Raw genomic sequence first — 27,223 nt, 5'->3', positions numbered from 1 at the left:
GATTTTAGAGATCATATTTTTTTTTTTAAAATTAATCTGTTCTTGAGTCACAGTTACTCTTAGGAAAACTAAATTTAAAACTTGGTAGTCTACCTTTTCTTCAACTAGCCTAATTAACATAAATGTTAGTCATTAGCAAGGTGTCAGCCACTATAAGGTGTCAATTCACGGGTATTCCCTCATACATATAGTCTTTCCTTCCACACAACACTAAGTAGCTAAGCACTAACACTTCTCAACATTTTACTCATCTGTTCCCATGTGACCTGTAGAATGCTCCACAAGCCCTGAAATAAAGCTTTGAATACTTAAAATTGTTTAACTAAATCATGAAGGTTCCATTCTCAAGTAAAATGAAAGAGCAATGTTAGACCTATTCATACCAATTGCTGTTAGAAACACATGCAAAGGTGTACCTGAAAATGCTGCTCCATCACTTGGATTTTTCCCTGGTCTGGGCACTTTTTTAGAGCTCGATCTGTATAATGGAATAGGATTTCTACCATCTGTAAGGAAAATAGGCTTGTATAGAAGTCAAGACATATCTCTAAAGTTTTTCAATACTTAATATATTGGATCCCCCTAAATAATACAGAATCAGATTTTGTTATTATCCTATCTAATAAAGAGGGAATATGCAAATTGACCATCAGGCCGTCACAAAGATGGCGGTGCCCATAGCTACAAGATGGTGGCTCCCAGTCCCGTCAGCCCCGCCGGAGTCCCCCAGTCCTTTCAGCCCCGCCGGGAGGGTGGCAGGCGCATGGTACGGCCGGACCCGCCCTCAGTCCCCCAGCCGCCCAGGGCTGGCCCAAGGCACAGGCAAGCCTTGGATGGTGGCTACCCAGCTGACGCCCAAGGCGTAGGCAAGCCTCAGATGGAGGCTACCCAGCTGATGCTGGAGGCGCAGGCAAGCCTCGGATAGCGGCTGCCCAGCTGCCCAGCTGCCCAGGGCCGCCCAAGGCTCAGGTAACCAGGGCCGGCTGAGGCTTGTGCTGCTGGCAGTGGCAGCAGCAGAGGTGTGATGGGGGCATCGCCTTCCCCTGATCACTGGGTCGCCTCCCACCCTTGAGGGCTCCTGGACTGTGAGAGGGGGAAGGCCGGGCTGAGGGACCCCCCCTCCAGTGCATGAATTTTCATGCACTGGGCCTCTAGTACTAAAAATAAATTTAAAATTTTAGTGGCTTTATTTTCTAATTTCCTAAACTCTACCTAAATTCTTTCAGCCTCAGGGCTAGTACTAATTTGCTAATCTTTTCTAAAACTATCTCCAAGTTCTAGATTTTAGTAGCATCTGTGTTGCTCAGGAAATGAAATACTGAAGTTAAGCTCTTCAGGAATCCTCTGCTGTAAATCTTTCCTTAAAGAACACAGATAGAACATAGAACCCTAAATATTTTGGCAGATACTGAGAAAAATCATGAGTCTAAAGATGATCACTTTCATTTTCTAAATGTTTATACTAATTTGAAATGTAATTTTTACCAATGCACTTGCACATTAAAAAGGGAAATAAATGAGTACAGTAAATGAATTCAACCAAGTCTAGACTAGGAAAACAAAGGCAATAGTAAATATTAGCATTAATCAGATTAATGCTAATTGGTAATAATAATAAATCATCAGCCCTTTGTATTATCTCAAGTAACATACACACTTGCATTTATACTATTTTTCATAATTACTAATCAGTTTATAAAATATAACAAATGTCAACTTTCTATGGGCTATAATTAGGTTCAGAAATAATCCAGATTTCAGGCTTCTTCCTAAAATAACCAAAAGATTATTGACTACTTTATCATCTTCATAAGAGAGTGAGCAAGAAAAAAAAAGATGATAAAAAAATTTTTTTAAACATTCAAGATAATACCAGGGAACTATAATCTGATTTTTTGTATACACAGATACCTTGACTGTAGCCATTTACCTAATTTTGCCCAAAGATTACTAGCAAATACCCAAAGCAAATTTGTGCTGTACCCCAGTAAAGACCCTATTAAAATACTTACTCGATCTGCAACAACAGCCTTTCGCTTACTGGCATCCCCTGATAATCCTGCAGAGAAGAAAATTCCAAATGAAAACAAAGTTAAACCACATCTTTAGGAGTGAAACTGTTCTGGCCATAATCTGTGCTAACAATACATATACATATAACAATCCTTAGATATCAAAATTTTGGATAACATGCTATAATAAGAACATCTCACATCTATTGAATCAGATAGCCTATAATGTACTTCCCTTTTATTCTAATTTTAAGTGACATTTAAAATTATATATCCTATATTGATTATTAACCTTTTTCACTGAAATCTGTAAGTTCTGGCAACATCTATATATATAAAAGCCTAAGCGACCGTTCGACCAGTAGCTATGACGCGCACTGACCACCAGGCGGCAGACGCTCAATGCACAAGCATGGAAACATGGAACAGACTGATGAATCTCAGAGGAAAGGGGTGAAGGGTAAGGGCGGGAAGAGATTAACCAAAGATCTTATATGCATACTAGAGGCCCAGTGCATGGATTCGTGCACCGGTGGGGTCCCTCAGCCTGGCCTGCGAGGATAAGGCCGAAACCAGCCGTCCGACATCCCCTGAGGGATTCAAGATTATGAGAGGGTGCACTGGGCCTCTAGTCTTGCTTATAAAATAGTTAAACATTAAGCTAAAAAAAGTGTTCTATGAGTGATTAGTATTATTCATTCTCTCTATTTCAGAAAAAAGTCTACTCCACTGGTTTTCTGTTAACTTACCCACAACTGCTTTTGCTTTTCCCTCATGGAAAGACCATGCAAGAGCCAAGGCTTCTGTAAGACAATCTTGTTTCAGGAGATGATCCACCCTCTAAAATGAATAAATGCGAGAAGCTAGACCCCTTTGTCTGACCAATCACAAGTCAGAATTCCTATTCTACCTAATATCTTTCCAGAAGTTGTTGCTTAGTAGCTACAAGTATTCTAATAACCATTTGAATATCTAATTTCTGAGAAAAATAATTTCTTAAAGCACTAGATAGTACAGTGACTATATAAGACAGTACTAGGCAGCCACAAGGCCCAAATATAAAGAGAAAACAACTAGAATGTCACTGTAACAGAAACGTCTAGTTGCTTATCACAACATCCTTTCACTCCCTCATCCTCAGTAACAAATCCCAAGTTTATGTGAGACAGCAATAAACCAGCTAAAGGACATCTCTAAGACTCCCTTGTAGTTACTTGGGACCATGTGACTAAGTTCTAGCCAATGATAAGTGGAAGTGTTGTTTGGTATTTCTGGGATATCACCTTAAAAGGCAGGCGCCAGCCTTTCTCTTCTCTCTCCTCCTTTCTCGGATGTAGACTTAACAGCTGGAGCTCCAGCCGCCCTATTGAAACATAAATGACCCTGGGACTAGACTCCACAACAAGGATGGTGGAACAGGATAGCACACTAAAGACCATGGAGCTGCACACTAGCCACATACTGACTACTGCCAGATGGCTTTTACATGAGAGAAAGCTTGAAGCCACTGTTGAAACTTGAAGCAACAGGCCACTGTTATTTTGACTTTTCTGATGTATGTAGCCAAACCTAATTCTAATTTATAGTGAGTTTTATCAAATCAAGTACCTAACAGTTACAATGGTTTTGATGTACACTTCTGAAATTAAAAAGCACTAATCCAAATAATCTTTCTTGGCAAAGTCAAAACAAACATTAAGATGCTATCAGTTCAACAATTCTAACACATAAAATTACTTTGAACTCACCTCTCTCCAGCTCCTCAGCATCATCACATAAACAGACTGGAAAACAAAGAGAAGGAAATTAAAATGACCATCTTTTACAAACTTGTTTCGGAGACACATTTGTCCCTGCCCCACATCTCATTTTGCATCTCTCTAAGTAAAAACATTCATACTACAATTGAAGTGTTTACTAAAGGGTCTTCAAGGTCCCACATTAAAGAGTAAATCAAACAAACGTTTAAAGGATAATAAGTCTACAGTATAAGGAGTTAATACCATGGATAAGGAACAAGGAACACTCAATCTCCCTGTATAGATTTGAAAATACTTTGAATCTCAATAATGAAAAAATATTTCTTCTCCATGTTGTTTTTTCTGGTTTGTTTTTTGTGGGGTTTTTTTGTTGTTGTTGTTTTTTTAGCTCAGGAACAAACTGATATACAAAAAGTTCCTATTCAAGTGATTCTACTCTAACAAATGCTTCAATGCATTTTAATATGTCCTAAGCTATTCTAATAAAGGGCAGCTTAATTACATGACAAATATACATAATAAGGTATCTTCATGGTCATGAAAACATAAATTTGAAGAAAGAATATAAAAATACATCCCTGAATAAAGAAAATAAGTATCCTATTAGAATCTAAACAAAAGTAAAACTATGCCCAAAAGTGGAGAAAGTAAATTAATTAGCTAAAAATCATGACTATCTAATCCCTAAAAGTTTTAGATTATTGCTAATCAATATTCATTTTGTAACGCACTGCCCTCTTCATCAGTAACCTCCTTAAGCCTCAACTATCCTGACACAAACAAATGCCAAGTGGAAGAGCTTACTTTGGTCCCCAAATAAAAGATCTGACCACCATAGCTGCTGATGGATTGATAACAAGCCTTCTCTCCAACCAAAGCCTGTAAAAAAGTAAACAAAAAAGGTAAAGATTGCATGAATTAGAAGTCTCATTAAGTTTTAAAGAATGTCCATTATAAAGACAATATTTTAGGCTAACCTGGTTTCACCCCATAAGTAGGGAAGCATGAATATAATCATGGGCCAGTCCATTAGCGGAAGGAGCAAAAAGACAAAGTGCAAGAAAGTAATTCTCTGCTTACACATGGGGTTTATTTTTCAGAATAATGCAGAAAAGGAAGGAACATGCAAACTTGTAAATCTAAAGGAAAACTGTTGCAACCTGCCCTGTTATTGGATAACAGTCACTGCTTCTGGCAAAGAATAGAACTGAATGAAAATGGTAGCCCCAAGTTCTTTGAAATAAATAGAAATATTAAACACAAGAAGAAACAGGAAGACAAAGTAGCATAGTACACAGGAGTCAGCATAGCCCAGCAAAATAGAAACAAAACCTGCTGTTTGATAAGTCAGGATTGCAAACTTTGGCAATGTCACTTTCTAGGTATGACCTTAAATAAGTTTCAAACTTCTGACATTGAGTTTTCATATCTTTGAAAACCATGCACAGTTTCTTTGAGGCTTAAATATGTTAACATTTATAAATCCCCCAAAATATATAAGTGGTCAATAACAGATAACTATGATAATTAACCTTACCTTTTCACTGTGAAAATTTCAAAATATAGACAAAGATAGAATAAAATAATGAACCCTCTGCAACCATTAACCAGCTTCAATTGTCAACCCATCACCAATCTTATCTCATCTATAATCCCACTGACTCCACTGTAACACAGTATAATTTTGAAGTGAATTTCAGATTTTGAATATTTCATTTATAAAAATTCAGAATTTATATATATTTACATATATATAATTACATTAACATGCTTTTAATATTTAATAATCATTCCTCAATATCAAATACCCAATCAGAGTTTGGATTTCAGCTTGTCTCATAAATGTCAAATGTTGTGCATGTTTTTGTTGTATGGGCTTTTTTTCTACATTTAATTGTCTGAATCAAGATCCAAACAAGGGCCACATATTGGAGCTGGCTGATAGGTCTTTTAAGACTCTTTTAATGTATAGGTTTTGCCTCCACCTCTGACCATCCTTTATTCTCCTTGAAGTTTATTTATTAAAGAAGCTGTAACACTATTCTATAAAGGTTCCTCCACCTGATTTTGCTAATTGTGTTAAGGAATCTTTAAACATGTTCCTCTGTCTTCTATATTTTGTCTAGAAGAGGTTTGATCAGAATCAGGGGCTTTGGTTTTGATTTGGTTTTTGGCAGTAATATTTAAGTAGGCTTTTGGATGATGCTCTTGATTATCAGGTTGAAGTTTCCTTCTATTTCTAGTTTGCTAAGAATTTATCAAGACTGAATGTTGAATTTTCCTATGTCTTTTGAGAAGATGATATGGTTTTTCTTTTACCATTAACTAAGTCAAATGCCTCAATGTATTTTAGTATGTCCTAAGCTAATCTAATAAAGGACAGCTTAAATACATGACAAATATAATATGGTTGCCTCCTATACACCACCCTGACCCAGGATTGAATCTGAAACCTGGCTATGTGACCTGACTAGGAATTGAACCCATGACCTTCTGCTGTATGGGAGGAAGCTCCAACCAACTGAGCCACACCAGCCAGGGCTACATTGATTTTTAAATGTTAAACCAGCCTTGAATGCATTGGATAAACACCATTTGATCATGATTACTCTTTTTATACACTGCTGGTTTCTATTTGCTAATATATTATGGATTTTTGCTTCTCTATTTATAAGGACATTGGTCTGTAGTATTCTTTATTGTAATGTCTTTGTCTCATTTTATTATCAGAGATAATAAGCAAATCTCATAAAAAAAAGTTGTGCTCCCATTTCCTCTATTTTTTAAAAGATTTCTGTGTAAAATTGGTGGTGGGGGGGGGTGGTGTTTCCTAAAATATGATAGACTTCACTAGTGAAGTCAACTGGGCCTGGAGTTTTTTTGCAGAAAATGTATTTATTTATTTAATTGATGTACAGCCACTTAAGATTTTTCATTTCTTCTTGAGTCAGCTTTAGTAATTTGTACCATTCAAAGAATTTTTTCCATTTCATCTAAAGTTCTTGAATTTATTGGCATAAAGTTACTAACATTGTTTTTTTTTATTAATTTTTAATATATTTTTATTGATTTCAGAGAGGAAGGGAGAGGGAGAGAGAGATAGAAACATCAATGGTGAGAGAGAATCATTGATCCACTGTCGCCTGCATTCCCCACACTGGGAATCAAGCCGCAACGTGGGCATGTGCCCTGTCTGGGAATTGAACCGTGACCTCCTGGTTCATAGGTCGATGCTCAACCACTCAGGCACACAGGCTGGGCATATTATCTTTTTAATACCTATGTCTCTATAGTGACATTACCACCCTCACTTCTGATATTAGTAATTGTGCCTTCCCCCCTTTTTGTCTTGGTTAGTCTCACTAGAGGTCTGTCAATTTTATTTATCTTTTAAAAAACCAGCTTTTGGTTTCTTTAATTTCCTATCATTCGTCCATTTTCTATTTAATTGATTTGTGTTCATCTTTATTATTTCTTCTTTCAATCTACTTTAAGTATATTGTGCTCCTCTTTTTTTATTTCCTTAATTAAGATAAAAGCTTAGATCACTTACTTGAGATTTTTCTTCTTTTCTAATGTATTTAATGCTATGAATTACCCTAAAAAAACTGATTTAATTGTGGACCACAGATTTTTATATGTTGTATTTTCATTTAGTTCAAAATATATTCTAATTTCCTTTGAGATGTTTTTCTTTGTCTCATGGTTTATTTATAAAAGTGTTATTTAATCTCCAAATATTTGAATTATCTCCAAAGTGACCCTGATGATTCCTTCAACAATTGGCTGAAGCTTGTTTTATGGCCTATCAATAATCTATATTGGTGGGTGTTCCATATGCACTTGAAAAAAATTGTACTTTGCTTCTGTTGGGTGCAATATTCTATAACTGTCAGGTCAAGTTGATCAAGTGTTCTTTTAAGTCTTCTATAGCCTTAATGATTTTCTGCCTACTCATTTTATTACTTACTGAGAGAGTTTTAAAATTCCCAAACTATAATTGTGAAGTTGCCTTTTTCTCATTTCAATTTTGTTCATTTTTGCTTCATATCCAGTGTAATTTTTCATCTCAAGCACTTTAGTTTTATCTCTAGATTTAAATCTTTTAATATCTTCCATGTTTCTACTTAATTTTTTGGACATATGGACTATACCTATAATAACTGTTATGTCCTTATCTGCTAATTCCAATACCATTTCAGGTTTAAGTCAGTTTTGATGGATTTTTCTCCTCAGTATAAGTTGTGTTTTATTTCTTCTTTGCATTCCTAGTAATCCCTGATTCGATGGCAGACACTGTGAATTTCAGCATGCTGGGTCCTGGAAATTTCTGTATTCTTATTAATATTATTGTGCTTTGTTCTGGGAGAAGTTAAGTTACCTGGAAACAGTTTGATCCTTCTGGTCTTACTTATAAGATATGTTAGTGGGAACGAGAGCAGTATTTACTTTAGTTCTAACTATTCCCCACTACTGAGTCAAGATATCCGAGACTCTGCCCAATGCCTGTGAATCATGAGGCTTTCCATCTGGCTGGTGTAAACAAGCCAGTGTGAGCACTGGCTCTCGTTCCTTCCAAATCTTACAAATATTTCTTTCCCTTGCCTTGGGCAGTTTCTATCGATTAGTAGCCTGCTGAATACCCAAGGGGAACCCTTTGTACAGTGCTCCCCACGCCAGTACTCTGGGCTGTCCAACCCGCACTTGTCTTCCTGCAGTCTCAGTCTCCGCTCTGTCTCAACTCATGGAGTACTCCAAGCTCCAACTGGGTTCCTCCCCCTGAGCCACATGGAAACTGTATCATGGATGGACATGGGATACTCACAGGGCTCATGCCATTTGTTTCCCATTTTGTCAGGGATTGCTGTGCTTCATTACATGATATCCAGTATCTTGGAAACTGTTGTTTCTTTTTCTGATTTTTTTCCCCAGACAGGAGAGTAAATCCAGGCCCCATTATTCTATCTTAGCTGAAAGTACAAGCTTAAAGTCTGACTTAAAAAAAATACTTCAAAGTATTTTTAATAACCACTCAGACACCAGAAAACATCTAAGTGTGAGACAGTAATTATTCTTACTTTAGAGAATTCTATTGTGTTATCGTTATTCTTACTCTGGATTTTCTTGGTTTCTAAATTCTGAGGCTGGAAGACCTTTTCGTGTATATTTTATGCTCTGAGGTTCTAATATCTCAGAGAGATTTGGACAATGGCTACATTTCATGCAGCAGACACTCATTAAATATGACCATCATCTATTTTCTTCAAGAAATTACCCAGGAAACCTCATAATAGTTTAATTTCCTGCTTAAAGATTACTGGTTTAGGAAACATGAGATCACAATTCAAAGTAATTTAACTGTAAACTATCTGTGTAAATTGCTAAAGGCCATTATTATGGTTACTTAAAATATGGTAAAATTAATACTAAGATCATAATTTTCATGTCTTCCTTATCTCCAAGCACACCAATATTTCATCTATCTCCTACTCCGAAAGAATCTTTTTTCTTTCTCTCAAAGCCCATCTTTGCCTTTTAATTCCCACAAATACTATACCTGTTCATTCCTTTACCAATCACCCAAATATTTCCAAAGCCTCATAGGCTACCTACCTGTCACTAGTCATTTACCCCTTAAATCTATCATGCTTATTGTTGCCATATTAAACTTACTAAAATATTTTGCTTTTATAACTTCTGTCTCATAAATTTCCAATTTCATTTTTTATTATTTTAGCATAAAAGTTAAAACTCTTGGGCATTAAATTAGTCAGATTTCTGAATAGAAGGTAACAAGAATTATTGTTTTAGTTCACATTCCTGAATATTTACAAACACACCCACGTCCACTTCAACCTAGTGGCTGTTAACTCCTCAGAGTTTCTATTTCTAGAACAAAACAGCAACAAAGTACCACGTTTATCAAATCAGTACTAAGATAATGGGTTACCCTTACCAGTGCCTGGCTAACATTTCCTCCGGTGGCTAGTGATTTGAAATGGCTGCTATTATAGACCAACTGAACTTCTGAGATTTCCACTGTTTCCAATTCCTCTTGAGTTTGCCGATCAATCACATGCAACTTCTCTGCACTATCCAAGAGTACAACTGTGCGTGAGTTTATCCACTGCAATTCAAGCACACAACAAAACAAACGTGAGGCCCTTCCCACGCCATCACTCAGGACAAGAAGAAAACGTGGCCACTCAGTGAAATGACACTGAGAACCTTATCCATCTAACAACTTCATGACAACACAATCACAGCAGGAACTACTTAGTAAACAGCCCAGAGAACAGGAACACCACACAGTATTGAGTTGGACAGTGCTAAAATGACACTGGTATTCTGAAAGAAGGCTAATAAAATCTTTAATAGACATGTGTTACAGGATATATTGGCTTTCATACATTTTTTTCAAAGGTACATTGGCACAAATGACTTAAGCAAAGTGACCAACTTTGTATTTCAGTTTTTACATCAATGAAACAAAAGGGCAAATTAAATCTCATAAACCTAGGTGGTCAAAGGATGATTCTTGAAATATATCTGTAATACATAGTTCAAAATAGAAGCTATTTAAAATATATATTTCCTTCAAAATCTCCCTAAAATTATTAGCAGAGTTTTTGCTGTATTTTTCTATATCTCCTATATCTATTAATTTTTAAAATAATAACAAAATAATAATGTTAAAAATCTTCTGAAGGATGCCATTTTGATAAATTTCTTGGGTTATATATGAGATTTATTTTCAAAATATATTTTTAAAAATCTTAATCTTTCCCAAGAAATAAAGTTTTTAAATCTGCTCAATTAGAATTCTAAATTAGAGGGGACAAAATAATTCCCCTGCACATTATCTCTCTGGCATTCATGTTGATTTATTTATATTATCTATCCCATGTTATCAAAGCTTATTTGCATACCATATCAGTGACAACCAAGTTGAAAATGGATCGATTTTCTTTTGACATATGCTGAAGATATGCTCTATCACTGTATATCAGCTACTATAAGGGAAGGGTTTGTTTTTCTGTGTGTGTTTGTTTGTTTTTTTGTTTGTTTGTTTCCAACCCCCCAAAAAAAATCTCTCTCAGAAAACAGAGTTTGATACTCAAATCTTTTACAAGAGCTCCTATAAGGTGCTCTTTTGATCACTTTACTTTGAAAAACAAAGCATCATTTAAGAAAAAAAGATACATTTTTTATTAGCCTTATTGAATATCAGTCGGTAATAGTTTTTAAATGCTTTCATAGATCACCTGATTAAAACAGAGAGAGAGAGAATGACAAGAGAAAAACAGTTTGCAGTTTAGCAATTATTCCTGAGGTTAGAATCTCATAATTATGAGTGTTGACATTGTTGTAAACAAACCTTTTAAAAGTAATTTACAGAGCAATGCAGTTAGTGGTCACATCATGGATAAGCCACAGGACAAATAAAAATACTCGTTGGGTATTGTTAGGAGCATGGCTACTTGTGGTTGGAAAAATTTCCCAGGGGAAGAATCATATGCTGATTTTAAAAGTGCTGTATCTCAAACATCTTAAACAGAAGTGATGATGAACTCTAGAAAACTGTGTCCAATGATTCAACAAGGTTCTAATGTTGACAAAGTCAATAATATCTTATATGCATGAGAAAAGGTTGAACAAGATTATTTTGTGAAATGTTTATAAGAAAAAGCATTATTTCTAAATCAATGATCTATGTGTGAGATTAAATAATCTCAATAATCTTTACAGTTCAATTTATAAACTGAACTTATAAATCTTATAAAGATCTATTTCATCTATAATCCTAAAATGTTTTATTTTATCAAATTGGGATAAAACTTTTTTAGCCTTTTATTGGCAAAATGAGGCACTGTCTTATATTTAGGGTTGCCTATATTCATATATCTACAGAATGTTTCACCGGATACCAGATAGAAACCCAGAAATATTATAACTGCACTATTACAGAATTAACACACTATTTAAAAAATTAAAAAATTGACACAGAAAGCAATATTCTCTTTTTTACACCAAAAGTCACTTCGGACTGAGATGTGTGATAGAGACCTCTGCAAACTTTTTAGCCACAAGAAAAGAATAGCTTAGATAAGCTCGGGAACCAATTAGGACAAACTCAGAAGGATAAAAATATGTTTACAAAGAAAGTCCGTCAATAATCATGAAGAAATCCACCTAAATTCTTCTAAACTCTCCTTTAAGCTAATTAGGGCATTAAAGAAAATTTTTGTTCAGCAAGCCATAGGCTGAAAGACACGAAGAATAATGTGGCATCATATCAAACTCAGACTTTATTCAATATAAGCCAGACTTCACTTCTGTCCATATTTCATATAATCCTAAAGGCATGGTTCATGGCAGAAATCCTGATAGCTTTAACACACCATGGTCTCAAAACAATTACATGCAATAAATGGGGATAGTTAATTTGAATACTCACAGTAAAGTTGATGAGGTCATAGTAGAGGTGAAGATGCTTTTGCTTAGTAACATGGATTGCTCCCGATTCATCTCTCTTAACCTGATGATGAAATAAAACAACCAAAATCTCTGCTATTGTTTGAGGGATATTTTTAGATACTTCATTATACTCCACCCAAAAATTATTTCCATTCAGAGTATGGATAAGTCAAAAATATTGATAACTAAAGAAACTATCACACAAATGACAGAAATGATCACACCATGATTTGTACCAAAATCCAAGGCATATCTGGTCAGCGGTTCAGCTGTCATTATTAACAAATTCTGTAATGTAATATCCACTCTGTCATAATTCAGAACAACTTAACCTCACTACACCAATGACTGTATTTAGCTAGGGTTAACCTTTGCACTCGGATGTCGAGTGTGACTCGACACGGTTAGCATCGGTAGCAGCTCGAGAAAAAAGCAAGCGAGTGCAAAGGGTTAAGACATAAAATAGGATGGTGAGATGGTGTGAAAAAGTCAAAGAAAAGTTCATTAAAAGAAAAAAGCTGCTGCAGTGACAAAACTAGACTTTTCTGATATATAATACTATTATAGCACAAACAACCCAAAGTTTCCCCAAAGAACCTCAGTGTCAATCTTTTATTTAAATATTAGAGGCCTGGTGCACAAAAATTCGTGCACTCCTGGGGGGGTCCCTCAACCCAGCTTGCACCCTCTCGCAGTCAGGGAGCCCTCAGAAGATGTCCGATCTGATGGCCCCTCTGTGGGAGGCAACCGGGTGGGCTGATCAGGGGATGGCACCGGCCAGTGAGCGGCAGTCCTGCCTCCCCCCCATCACTCCTCCACCGCCGTCCTACCACCACCCCCCCATTACCATCCCCTCCCTCTGCCCGCTGGCATGTGCCTTGGCTGGCCTGGCACTGCCCCCCACCAACCAGTCATTCAACTGTTTGGTCAATTTGCATATTATGCTTTTATTATATAGGACTAGAAGCCCGGTGCACAAAATTCGTGCACTGGGGGGGGGGGGGGTGTCCCTCAGTCCAACCTGCACCCTCTCCAATCTGGGACCCCTCGGGGGATGTCCGACTGTTTAGGCCCATAGGGATCGGGCCTAAACAGGCAGTCAGACATCCCTTTCACAATCCAGGACTGCTGGCTCCCAACTGCTCGCCTGCCTACCTGATTGCCCCTAACTACTTCTGCCTGCCAGCCTGATCACCCCCTAACTACTCCCCTGCCAGCCTGATTGATACCTAACTGTTCCCCTGCTGGCCCAATAGTCCCCAACTGCCCTCCCCTGACAGCCCAGTTACCCCCAAATGCCCTCCCCTGCATATTCCCTCTTTATTAGATAGGGTTTTTTCTTTAACATATTGGACAGTGTACCTGCCATGGTCTTGACAAACCAGTAAAAATGTAAACCCAAACTAAAAGTGTCATAAAATAAACTCGTTAAACAGGAATTTCATGAGACCTTGGAAAGGTGATATCATGTGGTTGTTTCTTCTTTTTTTCCTCTCTTTCTTTTTTTTGATGTTTCATCTTTTGTCCTTTCTTTCTTTTCTCCTTTTATTCCTTTTCTGTCTCTAATCACTCTGCTGGGGGCAAGGGAAATTCCAAGGCTATAGGTGTGTGTGGGGGGATCGCTCCATGGGGGCACAGGCCCTTTGGAGGCTGACACCCCAGGCTGCCCCAGGGAAGGGATAGCTCTTGGAGGTACAGCTGCTGCCCAGGCCAACACCCCCCGGCTATGGATGGGAGCTGATCACTGGGGGTAGAGGGGGGAAAGGAGGGGATAGGCAGTTGTAGGTGCCTCCCAGGCCCACAGCCCAGGCCAAGGCTAGGAGCAGATCGCGTGCAGGGGTGGGGGGATGGGGGTGAAGGGGATGGGGGTAGGGCGCGGCCGCCGCCCAGGCCTATGGCCCAGGTTGCAGCTGGAAGCTGATCACGCCAGGGGTGCACGGCTGCCTCCCAGGCCACTGCCCAGGTAGCCACTGGGACCTGATCGCACCAGGGTGTGCGCCGCCTCCCAGGCCTACAGCCCAGATCGCAGCTGGGAGCGGATCTCACGAGGGGGGGTGATGCCCACTGCCTCCCAGGCCTATGGCCCAGGTTGCGGCTGGGAGCTGATCGCACCTGGGGTGCGCGGCCGTCTCCTAGGCCACTGCCCGGGTCTCGGCTGGGAGCTGATCACGCTGGGGGTGCGCGCTGCCTCCCAGACCACTGCCCAGGTCACGACTGGGAATGGATCTCGCCTGGGGTGCACGCCTCCTCCCAGGCCTTCGGCCCAGGTCGCGGCTGGAAGCTGATCGCACCAGGGGTGCGTGGCCACCTCCCAAGCCACTGCCCGGGTCAAGGCTGGGAGCGGATCGCGCCGGGGGTGCGAAGGCGCCTCCCAGGCCAACAGCTGGAGCCTCATGCTGCCTGCTCTCAGCAGCAGCCCTCCCTGGGCCTGAGAGGACTGGGCGCAGACATTTGTCACGGAGTGACAGTTAATTTGCATATTACTCTTTTATTAGATAGGATGTGTATAAACATACTCTATAACCTCCGATCATCCTTATAATGTGCATTCTCCACTTCTGCTCCAAACAACTTTGGTTAAAGGAGCTCCCTTTCTTACAGGGAAGTGACTTAATGAAGATGGGAGGACATGAAGGGCCCACACTAAGTGGTCTGAGTTGTTTGTTAAGGTATCTGGTGAGGTCAACACCTCAGTGATGAGACTAGAAGGCAAAGGGGAATTGGCACTTCAAGGGAAAGGAAGACATCTAGAACGCTACTATGGGGAGTGCGCAAGAAAACTCAGACTGAACTGAATACCATGAATTTCAGGCAGGTCAGCTGTACATTGTACTCCGTCTCTCTTCTTCAGTGTCCTGTCCCCTTGGAGCAGAATAAGTTCCACTACAACAGCTGTATGACCAAGGGCAAATCACTAATTTTTTCTCTGTTTCCTCATTTGTAAATTTAAAATAAGATGGCATCAAATTGTTCCATATCTTGCATATGTTGAAAGTATTTCAGCTCTGCTGGTATGGCTCAGTGGTTGAGCATCAACCTATGAACCAGGAGGTCACAGTTGATTCCCATTCAGGGCACATGCCTGGGTTGTGGGCTCGATCCCCAGTAAGCAGGAGGCAGACAATCAATGATTCTCATCATTGATGTTTCTATGTCTCTCTCCCTCACCTTTCCTCTCTGAAATCAATAAAAATATTTTTAAAGTTTTTCATAATTGAAAAGATCAATGCCAACATTAATTACTCCCCTAAGATTTGCTCAAGAAATCATTTCACTTTTATACACTCTAAATCCTACCCCCTTTATCACTGTTTAATATTACCCCTCCATGGATATCATATTCAATCATTCCTTTTTAAGGGCCCTTTTCCTCTTACTATCAAACATGATACTGACCTTTCCATCTTCATATAAAAATGTAAAACCCTTCCTTTCATTTACTTCTTACAGATATGTAACCATTCTCTTTCCTCTTGCAACCAAACACTATACTATGATTGTGTCAGCTTGCCCTTCTAAATACTCATTTCTTTAACAAGTCTTTAGAGTCTAGCTCTACCTCTATTGCACTGATAATTAGTCCTCTGAAAAGTTTCTAATGAACTAATTCATGCATATCCAATGGTCTTATCTTTGGTCTTCTTCCTTGATCTTTCTTTGGTATTATGTTACCCTGGAATTCATACTGCCCTGAAACCTCTCCTTTGTCTTCAGTATGATACCATACTGTCCTATTTTGCCTCCTACCTCTACATGCCTTTATAGGAACCTCCTCCCCTGTTGCCTTTTCTTCTTCCTTTCCCTTGTGTGAACATCCACTAAGGTTATGTATGCTCTAGCTTTTTATTTTCACCATTTCAACTACCTTCTCTATCCTGGAATTCTCACTTGTACCCCAGACCTGGATTGCCATCTGCCCAAGGGACATTCTCCAAAACAACTTTCACCTTCATTACCAACTCAGCCCACTCAAACCTTCCCTAACCTTAACTCTTTAAATATTTCAGGCTTTTAAAATGTATACTCAAAAATGAAATGTTTTGTTCATGTCCTTCAGTCCTAGAACCAATAATATCAGAAGTCTTGTCTTTCCTTCAAAATATCATCCATACCTCTTACTACAATGGACCATCCTTGTCTGAAGACCTCATACCTGCTTTATTACAGGAGCCAAACCTTCCATTTCCCTCCTACAATCTTTTCTTCTTGCTATTTCCATACCGATATTCCTAAAATATCACTTTAATCACATCTTTATCATTTTAATTACCTAAGAACCCATGATGGCTCCCCATTACCAATCTAGGTCAAGTATACACAATCCAGATCAGGAGTTAGCAAACTTTTCTGTAAAAGGCCACACAATAAATATTTTGGGTTCTGCAGACCACATGGTCTGTGTCACAATTACTCAACTCTGCCACTACAGTGCAAAAGCAGCCACAAGTAATACATAACTGAATGGACATGACTGTGTTCTAATAAAACTTTACTTACAAAAACAAGGAGCCAGCCAGATTTGCCCCACAGGCCAGAGTTTGCCAACCCTAATCTAGATCCATGCCATATACTCAACTTTATTTTCCATAATAGGTTTCTCCCTGTCATTAATTCTATAAACATTTACTAAACATCTATATACAAGCACTGTCCTAGTGGCTGAAATATAGCTATAGAGTTGGTCTTTAGATTTATGGAGCTTTCAGTTGAGTGAGGAAGAAAAATACTAGACAAGTTATTTTACAAGTACTGAATGTTATAAAAGAAGAAAGTTTTATGGGTGTAGATAGCAAGAAGCACTAAGTAAGTTCAGGAGGTCAGGGGAGGCAGTTAATCAGGAGCTGGATAAAGGGGAAGAGAGCACAGAGTTTTCGCAGTAGAGGTGACAGCATATGGTATTACACTGCAGCCAGAGACTGGTTAGGAAGCTGCTCCAGAGGCTAGGCTGAAAATGTTAGTGGTTTAGGCTAGGGAAGCAGCAATGGGAGAGACACAAAGAGAGTAAAATCAGGAGATTTTGGAGATAGAGTCAACAGGATGTTATGATGGAGCAGAAAAGAAGTGAGACTAAAAGGCAACTAATAGGTTTCCAGCTGGAGAAACTAGGTGGACAGTAGTACACTTGCTTAATTAAGCTAGGAAACCCAAGAAGAGATTACCTTTTTACCTCTATAACTTCAGTTCATCTTATTATGCATATCCACCCCACGCCCCATAGTATTTGCAATATATCCTTCATAAAGTCTTCCCTGGCCTATCTAGTCCATACAAATCTCTTCATACTCTAAATATATCAACTTTTAATTCTCACCACATAGTTGAATCCTTAAACCATTCTCCATAGTAGTAATGAGCATACTGATATGGCTTTTCAAACAATAGTTTAAGCTATGTGGAAGAAGAATTTATACTTCCCACAAGTGCTTCTTGCATCCATCACAGTGCAGAGAACACAGCAGATATTCAATAATACTTGCTGTCTAACAAATACACTATATGTATATAGGTAAGCCATTATTACAGACATATGTACATTCATATTTACACATACACCATTAATTATTTGTTACTCAAAGGTGATGGAACTGAGAAACACACCATGAAAGGGCCCAGAGTAGGGTGATCAGTAGTTTTCCATGTTAACCATTAAAGCCTTAAATAAAAATTAAGTATGTCACTCTCTCTCCAAAGAATTATGATAGCGTATTTCTTTGACACAATATTAAATTATTGATGAATCAGAAAAAAAATCTTTTGATAAAGGACTTTATAACAGAAATAGCAAATATGGGGACTTACCAAAAGGAAATGCACAACATCTCCTCTGCAGAAAGCAAGCATGGGATTCACAGAATTATGCGCTGCCACAAAGTGCCAGGCCAGCAATGGGACACTGGAAGGATCCATCTAAGTGAAGAGAAGGCCAAAAATGTTCACCATAGTTAACGGGCAAAAAGACAAAGAGAAAACTGATTTAAAACACCATCTGGCTAGTGTTCCTTGATAAAACTTCTACCAATTACTCATTAAAATGCTAACAAAGCTGGGACTGACTGTATTCTACATTTTGATAGAGTTTTGAGTTACAAAGTATATACAAAGTTCAGCAAATGTACACTCCAAATCTGTGCATTTTATTGTATGTAAATTTTATACGAAAGGAAAAACTTAGATAACTATAGCTAATCATATGCATGCTGATTTTTAGATTAAGAAAAAAATGCTGATTTCTTTAATTTACTTGGAAATAAATAAAAAAATAATTTGATGAGTAGATGAAGAGATGGATAGATATATAGTAAATACAGTACACTAAAATGTGAATTATAGAATTTAGATGGTAGGTATACAGATGTTTAATGTAAGTTTTTTTCAACTTCTGTTTGAAAATGTTCATAATAAAACATTGGAACAAATACCAATAAAAACATACAAAAAGGATGCAAACAAAACACCATGATAAACCTCAATTAGCCAATGAAACTAACCTAAGAAATACTAGTGGTAATCTAAACCAGCTTTGCCGGGCTTCCGCTGGGGCCCAGAGATACACAGAGTACCAAGGAAACAGAAGTGTGATCTCCCTCAGTATAAGGGCTGCTTTCTGAACTAGTCTTAGTTCTGTAGCATCATTCTCCACCCCATCCCATCAATACTTCTCCTCACACACACACTGGAAGACCACAACTCTCTGAAAACAATCAAGCAGGAAAGAAAGGGAAATCAGGTGTGCATAACATACCAGAGGCAGAAGCCAAGGAAACAGTATGTAGTAGCAATATATGTTAGGTACTATTTTCTACCAGTTCAGTATCTAAGCAGCAGCGAAAAAAACTTAAAGCAATAAAGGTAGAGAAGTTCAGATCTCATGATCCTCAGAACACTGCTGTAGTCAACAGCTTATGCTGCTTTGGTCACATCAAGGTAAGCCCAGACAATCTTTGGAGTAGACTTCCATCTACCTAGTTTTATGACAATCTCACAGAATTTGCCACTTAAAATTCATTTCCCCCAACCTCCTGACATGGTCTTTTTGCTAAAAAAATGGAGAGGCTTACTCACCCGTCCATAGGGAAAAGTCATCCACACTTTCAAGGATGGTTTCAATCCAATGACCAGTATCTTCAGGAGAAAAAAATATCATTTAATATTTATCCTGTCATTTTCAAATTTTTTGGTTTTTAAAGCCTCTAAAAGTTCTGAGTTTCATCTTCTAAATACACCCACCTTGGTTAAGGAAGCCATGGCCAGTAAGGAAAACTGTGTGATGGGATGATCTTTCAAGTCAGGCTTAGAATGGAGAGGCTCAATACAACACACTTCACCCTTGGAACCACTGAACAGGCATCTAGACTCACAGGTTCTCACTCCCATCACTCTCCTGAAAATGTAACCAAAAAATTCAGAACCAATTGAGCAATGACCCAAGGCACTATCATCTCTAGCTTGGACTATGACAATAGCCTCCTAACTCCTACTCTGGCCCCCAGCAATGCAAACTCCACAAGACATCAGCATGATCTTTTTAAAATATAGGCCAGATTTATTACTCTTCTAAAAAGTAAGAGTAATGGCTTGCCACTGTACATAAAATAAAATCCAAACTTCTTTACATGTTTTAAGGCCCTATATGATCTGGCTCCAGCCTTCACCCTCTCCCATTACTGTTGTTCCTGAGAAAGCCACGCTCCAGCCACACCTAACTGGTTGCTCCAGCAGGCCAAGTCTGTGCCAGCCCATCAGAGCCTTTGTGCCCGAATGTCCCTCTGCCTGAAACGTTTCTTTCAGATCTTTACATCTGTTGACCACATTATCATTCCGATCTTTACTCAAATGTCACCTTCTGAGAGAAGCCTTCCTGAATTATCCTCAAGTACACTCCAGCTCACTGACCTTTATTTTCTTCAGAGCACTCATAACTACAGAAATTATTTCATTTGTGTGTTGGCTTATTATCTGTATCCCTCCCCCTACCCCAACTAGAATGTAAGGTCTATTAGAGTAGTAACCTTAGCTGGTTCACAGCTACAACTTTGGTGACTAGAACAATGGTTACACATACATATGCTCAATAAAAATTAGCTGAACAAATAAATAGTATTTTTTAAGCAATTACTTTGGGCTCAGCATTGATAGACGGTATAAGAAATACAAGAAACAAAAAAAGTCCTTAAAGAACTGAGGGAAACATAATACATATTGTATTTGATATTCTATTTTTCTAAACTCAGCTTTATAAGTGTTCTTCCATGTTATCTAAAGTCTTTGCTCTTATTTAAAGTATATATGGAGCAATTTTAAGACAATAAAAACCTTCCTATACCTGGCTACTATGGTTTTATAATCAGCTCGGCCTGAGAACTAAGTGAAAATTAGTGAAATACTCCAGAATAATGGTTCCCAAAGCCTGGGAAATAGTTTAGAATCCCAACTCAAACCTACTAAGACAGAAATTGAGGGGTGGAAGGCAGGCCTGGAACTCCATATGTTCCATAAGCCTCCCCAGGTCATTGTAATACAGAACCATAACCTATTTTCAATTACATGGGTTTTCCAGACTTCTTCATGTTCAACTTGAAGTCATTAACCAGTGCTAGTCTTTTCATTTGTCAACAAATGTCCATTAGTCTCTTACTTAAATGTCAATTCAAAAACAGAGCCTCCACTGTCGTTGCAAATTGCAAGAGTTGGATCATCTGTAAACTGAACAGAGAAAAAATTTATTTTCTTGTAACCAGTCAAATGTTAAGAAGGGAGAAAAATTATAATTTTTTGAAAATCTAAAACAAACAATGCTAATACTTAGTATTGAAATCACCTTAGCTAAACTTAGCTTATCACTCTAAACACACAAACTTACCTGTGGTTTTAAAAATACAAAACCACCTTTCCTTAGGATAAAAGAAAAATACAAACTATTCATAAAAGCCCTAAAGTTTTCTACTTGGGTTCTTATACTAACTTTTTCTAACTTGCTATTAAACTGAATAGGATACTTTGAATACATCTGCAGTTGCCTCGTTTTCAAGAATAAAGACACAATAAAAGATATTTGGTATCTTTGAAGAATAAACTTGTCTGAATATGTCATCTAAATTACTGAGGAGTTAATCCATTATACATAAAACTAGAGGTCCGGTGCATGAAATTCATGCACTTGGGTGGGGAGGTCCCTCAGCCCGGCCTGGAGCACTTGGGGGAATGTCCAACAGCTGTGGAGACTGAAGAGACTCCCACCACTGCCACTGCTGCACTTGCCAGCCGTGAGCCTGGCTTCTGGCTGAGCGGTGCCCCCTGGTGGTCAGTGGGCATCATAGCAACCAGTCGTTGCCTGTTAGGTCGATTTGCATATTAGCCTTTTATTATATAGGATAGTTTAACTTTTACATAACTACTAGAGGCCCGGTGCACAGATTCATGCACGGGTGGGGCCCCTCAGCCTGGCCTGCGCCCTCTCGCAATCTGGGACCCTTGGAAGGATGTCGGACTGCTGGGTTTCGGCCCAATCCTCTGGGATCAGGCAGAAACCCGGCAGTCCGACATCCCCCCGAGGGATGTAGCAGTGCCAAAGCAGCAGGCAGCCGGGGAGGAGCCCCAGCCAGGCGGGCACAGCTTCACTGCTACTCATCCCGGCCCCACTGTGTCTGCTGCTGCCGCCACACGGTGGCGCTGCCGCGGAGGCGAGAAAGGCTCCCACTGCTGCAGCTGTGCTCACCAGCCATGAACCTGGCTTCTGGCTGAGCGGCGCTCCTGTTGTGGGAGCACACTGACCACCAGGGGGCAGCTCCTGCATTGAGCATCTGCCCTCTGGTGGTCAGTGCATGTCATAGAGACCGGTCAACCGGTTGTTCCGGTTGTTCGGTCATAATGGTCGCTTAGGCTTTTATATATATAGATTCCTAAATGTGCTGCCTCCTTGCTCTGCTTCAACTAACAGTACCTCAGTTACTATTACTTACTCTTGAAACCTCAAAGTAATAAATAATGTTCACAGTGACAGACTGTCCTACGGCTTATGTGGTATGGTAAATGTAGATGTTCTACAATATAAAACTGGATAACTTAACTTGTACCATATACAGTGACTGGTCTCTCTAACCCAATGGTTGGTGAGCCATCCTAAATGGCGTGCCTACATACTCTTAGTCAGGAATGGTTGAGGTACAGGAGGCCACTATAAAATTATTCCTCCTCGACCACACACACAGACATAGTAAAGAAGTCCCGCACTTGTGCTCTCAGCCTAACTGAGCAGTTGCCAAAGTGGGAGGCATATACCCCAGAGTGTAGGAAAAATAACAGGACTGTATTTTTATTTATTAACTAGAGGCCCAGTGCACGAAATTCGTACATGGGGTGGGGGTGTCCCTCAGCCCAGCCTGCACCCTCTCCAATGTGGGACCCCTTGAGGGATGTCCAACCACCCATTTAGGCCTGATCCCACTGGGTGGTCAGACATCCCTCTCACAATCCAGGACTGCTGGCTCCCAACTGCCCTCCCCTGCAGGCCTGGCCCTCCCCAGCTGGCCTGGTCCCCCCCAACTGCCTTCCCCTGCAGGCCTGGTTGCCCCCCCCAACTGTCCTCCCCTGCAGGCCTGGTCCCCAAAAACTGCTCTCCCCTGCAGGCCTGGCCCCCCTCAACTGCCCTCCCCTGCAGGCCTGGTTCCCCCCAACTGCCCTTCACTGCAGGCCTGGTACCCCCAACTGCCCTCCCCTGCTGGCCTGGTCCCACCCCCCAATTTCCCTCCCCTGCAAGCCTGGTATCTCCCAACTGCCCTCCTCTGCTGGCCCGGTTACCCCTAACTGCCCTCCCTGCTGACCTGATTGCCCACAACTGCCCTACCCTGCAGGCCTGGTCCCCCCCCAACTGCCCTCCCCTGCAAGCCTCGTCCCCCCAACTGCCCTCCCCTGCAGTCCTGGTCCCCCCCCCCAACTGCCCTCCCCTGCTGACCTGGTCTCCCCCAACTTCCCTCCTCTGCCAGCCCTGTCACCCCTAACTGCCCTCCCTGCTTGCCTGATAGCCCACAACTGCCCTCCCCTGCAGGTCTCGTCCCCCCCAACTGCCCTCCCCTGCAGGCCTGGTCCCCCCCAACTGCCCTCCCCTGCAGGCCTGGTCCCCCCCAACTGCCCTTCCCTGCAGGCCTGGCTCCCCCACAACTGCCCTTCTCTGCTGGCCTGGTCACCCCTAACTTCCCACAACTGCCCTTCCCTGCAGGCCATCTTGTGGTGGCCATCTTGTAGCGGCCATCTTGTGTCCACATGGGGGCAGCCATCTTTGACCACATGGGGGTGGCCATCTTGTGTCTTGGTGTGACCGTCAATTTGTATATTATTCTTTTATTAGATAGGATTTTCTACTTCTTGTGTATGTGTTTTATGTATGTATTTAAGTACTAGTACAGTATGTTCATATAATTATAATATATATAAACAAATAAAAATACGCAAGTTCAAACTGATACTGATGAGATGTAGAGTTAACTTTGGAGAACAATGAGTAAGAGTACTGAAGTGCAAGTGGCTACTGTCAATCCAAAACTTCAGAAGTATCTAATCATATATATCTCTTGCCACCCCTTCCGCCAGTGTCCAATATCTGCATGCAGCACCACCTTTACCACCATTCCCAAGCAACACGATAGCTACAACTACTATGCTTTTAACCTTAGCTGCATTCTTCTCTTTTCTCTTTGCTTTTATAGCTTCTTTCCTAATGTTTCTCCTAAAAGGTACGTTTTTTCTGCAAATGGATTGGCCTTTCATAAACATCACCAACTAATTATTCCTTTAACCAAACATTTATTGAGCAGCTACTATGCACAACACAAAATAAATGAGAAACAGATTCTGGTTTCAAAAATCTTAATCTATTAAAGGAGATAAAATATAAACACAAACAACTATAACATATTAGCAGTTGGTACACGTCATATGAAAAAAGGTCAAAATAAAGTGCCATGATGTTCAGAAAGAAAAGAAATTCTACTTTTACTTGTCTTGGTTGTTTTCATTGTTGCTAAATGCTTCAATGCTGCTTTCTCACAGAAGACTTTTATGTAACTAACCTAAATCCAGACACATAAACTCCAGATGCTTGCAGACTGTAAAAAAGCATATGTATGGATAAGAGAGGTCTGCACAGCTAAGCAACCAAATGTGTACCTGATTAAAATCTAGAAAATCTAATTTTAGACTTCCCTAGTTATAGTCCTCTACCTTTTATGCTTCTGAACATGGGCTTGACAACATACAAAAACCAAGGTTTACATTGTATTTACAAATAAAATCTGCGTCCTAAGTTGGTTTATTTTTTTCAGACCTGTAAGGAGAAAGCCAAGATTCAAATCTTAATGCTTTTCCTTTAGAGGCCTGAAAGAAAATAAACCAACAGATTCATTTCTAAACATAATGCAAACCTTGGATCTTTCGCAGTTGGTGCCTTGAACCTCAGGTAACTCCTAACGAAGTGTGACTAGGCACACTATCTCAGCAATAAAGCCTTGGTGGACTAAACAAAAGGTAAAAAGGCCTTTTAAAATCATCACATGAGCTTCATTAAGGTACCACCTGTCTTTGCTGCCAACCTCTTATCTAGGAGCACATCAATGTGCTCTTTTCCTGCTATATCTATTAGACATCAGTTCAACTTGCAGCTTAATCGTACCACGCTAGCCCACCTCTGGTTTTTCACTTGGGAAAACATCTTGTTGGGCTCGTCAAACAAAAGACAGTTTCTTTTCAGGAATTCTTTTTTATAAAGAAATGTACTTAAAAACAGATACAATGGCATAATAATAAAAAGTATCAGAAAAAGAAAACAAAGATATTACCTTAATATGCAATATTGCTGTTCCTGGAGGATGAGCATCTGTTATTGATCTTAGAAGTTTTCCACTGGCCAAATCCCACATAGTAATCTAAAAGACAACTAAATGCTTTAAAAAACAAATTTATTGCTCTTTTTTGGACTTAAGTATCCTGCCTTCTTGCTGAAATAATCTATTCTTAGTCTATAAACATTGCAGGCAAAGAACCATAAAGTTAAAATAAAACTAACGGTTACAGACACATTAAAGCACGGGGCCTTCATTCCATCTTCATCCACCCCTCATCCCGCCCAATCTACTTCTCCCTTTAGATTTTAAGTTTTGTTTTTATACTGACAGGTCAAAGAAATTTCTTTAATGAGTCCATTTCTTTAGGACTGATAAAAATTACAGGAAAGTCTTACTACCAAACTAGCCAGTGATGTATAAGTCACAGGATGAGAAATACCCTATATTATTGCCAGTTTCAGAAGTGGAAAGAAATAACAAAATAGTTATCCAAGAGCACAGTAATAAGAATACACAAAGCAGAATATACTGTATTTTAAAAGTAGCAACAATTATCTACACTACTGCAAGGAAATAAATGTTATATAACACCCTGGTTGGTTTATAAAAGCTATTTACTTATTCAGACACATGATTTAGGATATTAAAAAACCACCGGCTTAAAAGGTCGGGGATTCAAGATGGCAGTGTAGGAAGATCCTAAACTCACCTCCTCCCATGGCCACACATGGAATAATTCCCTCTGAAAAAGACCTAAAAACTCTTAACAGTCCTCCAGAACAAAGATAAAAGAGCCACATCGAGATGGGTAGGAGAGACAGAGATGCAGTCTTACCGAAAACCCACCCCCAGCATGGCAACCCACTATCCAGAGGGATCTCACAAATACAGAGCTTCTCCCTGGGGAGTGAGGAATTCATGCCCCACTTCAGGCACTCCTACCCTTGGGGCCTGCACCAGAGAGATGAGCCCCAAAACACCTGGCTTTGAAAACAAAAGGGCTTGTGTCCAGGAAACACAAAGAGCTTTTGGGAACTGAGATTCTGCCCTTAACGGACTTGCATGCAGACTCACTTGCCCAGGAACCCAGCACAAGATGGGAAGTTTGAAAAGAAGCTAAACTATCAGTAAAGGAGATTCATTTGCTAATCTTAAAGTGTCTGCTGCAGGGGCAGGGGCCTGATGGGACTCTCTCTGGGGATGGAGGCACTGCTGGGCACCATTTTTTGCTCCCCTTCTACCCAGCCGACACCAGTGCTGATGGATGCCATTTGTGCACTTTCCTTCTACACTGCTATTGTCAGCAGATGTGTGCAGTCACAGTACACTGCTGTGTTGTCCCACTAAGTTGGAGAGCATGTCCCATCCCTACACTCCCTTGCTCTCTCACTAAAACTGGCAGGAGTGTCCCAGCCCGGTGGCCTCACCAAAGCTGGCAAGTTCGCTCCAGCCCTGTGCTCTCCCTTTGCCTTGCCAAAGTCAGTGGGAGTGTGCCATTCACACAGGGGCAGGCTTCAGCTTTGCCACACATCTAGAGGCCATAGAGGAGCTCTCAGGGAATGTAGGCCAAGATATGTCATCTTTACACACTCTCTCACTACAGCTTGCTGGTAGCTTCCAGAAAGGAGCTTACATACTTGTCTGGAACCCAAATTTTTGCAACTGTTTCCCAGGGGACACCTGCGGATCGCCAGCAGGTTTTACAATTGCAGTTCCAGAGGACTGTATATATTTGTATATGTTAAAAGCTGCTGCTGAAGGATGTGGTTTTCAGTCAGCCTGAAACTGGATGCTGAATGAGATCCCTCCCTTTGTAACACTGGCAGGGCATGGCAAATCCTCAAAACTGGGACCTATCAAAAATAAATCAGGCTGCTTAGATAATCACAACAGTTCAAGAAACAACCAAGAGTTAGGGCCAGGTTGAAAATAAGGTTCATCTCTCCTACCCAAGGTCACTCTTCAAGAGTGGAAGAGATCAACCAAAGGACTTGTATGCATGCATATAAGCCTAACCAATGGACACAGACACCAGGGGGGTGAGGGCATGAGTGGAGGGTGGGGGGTGGGGAGCAATGAAGGGATAAAAAAAAAAAAGAGAGAGGGGGAGAGGCAGCTGCTTCCCCAAATACAGAGA

At 40.0% G+C, this 27,223-nt stretch overlaps 1 protein-coding gene across 1 annotated transcript in view; it reads right to left on the bottom strand.

Annotated features, from left to right (window-relative positions):
• VPS8 (VPS8 subunit of CORVET complex) overlaps nt 1-27,223 on the bottom strand; it is a 246,690-nt gene that overhangs the window by 169,235 nt on the left and 50,232 nt on the right. Inside the window, exons 9-20 of the mRNA XM_054713802.1 lie at nt 25,081-25,167; nt 20,886-20,953; nt 19,478-19,631; nt 19,313-19,372; nt 18,050-18,157; nt 12,231-12,311; nt 9,729-9,899; nt 4,577-4,651; nt 3,761-3,796; nt 2,762-2,852; nt 2,013-2,059; nt 417-506 (exon numbers count right to left, since the gene is read on the bottom strand). Of these exons, the coding sequence (XP_054569777.1) occupies nt 417-506; nt 2,013-2,059; nt 2,762-2,852; nt 3,761-3,796; nt 4,577-4,651; nt 9,729-9,899; nt 12,231-12,311; nt 18,050-18,157; nt 19,313-19,372; nt 19,478-19,631; nt 20,886-20,953; nt 25,081-25,167 (1,068 nt within the window). The remainder of the gene's footprint in view (nt 1-416; nt 507-2,012; nt 2,060-2,761; nt 2,853-3,760; nt 3,797-4,576; nt 4,652-9,728; nt 9,900-12,230; nt 12,312-18,049; nt 18,158-19,312; nt 19,373-19,477; nt 19,632-20,885; nt 20,954-25,080; nt 25,168-27,223) is intronic.

The sequence above is a fragment of the Eptesicus fuscus genome, chromosome 3 (assembly GCF_027574615.1).
Source record: "Eptesicus fuscus isolate TK198812 chromosome 3, DD_ASM_mEF_20220401, whole genome shotgun sequence".
In the NCBI taxonomy this organism is placed as follows: Eukaryota; Metazoa; Chordata; class Mammalia; order Chiroptera; family Vespertilionidae; genus Eptesicus; species Eptesicus fuscus.
Note: the sequence above shows the minus strand (reverse complement) of the source record. Positions and strands in the feature narration are given on the sequence as shown.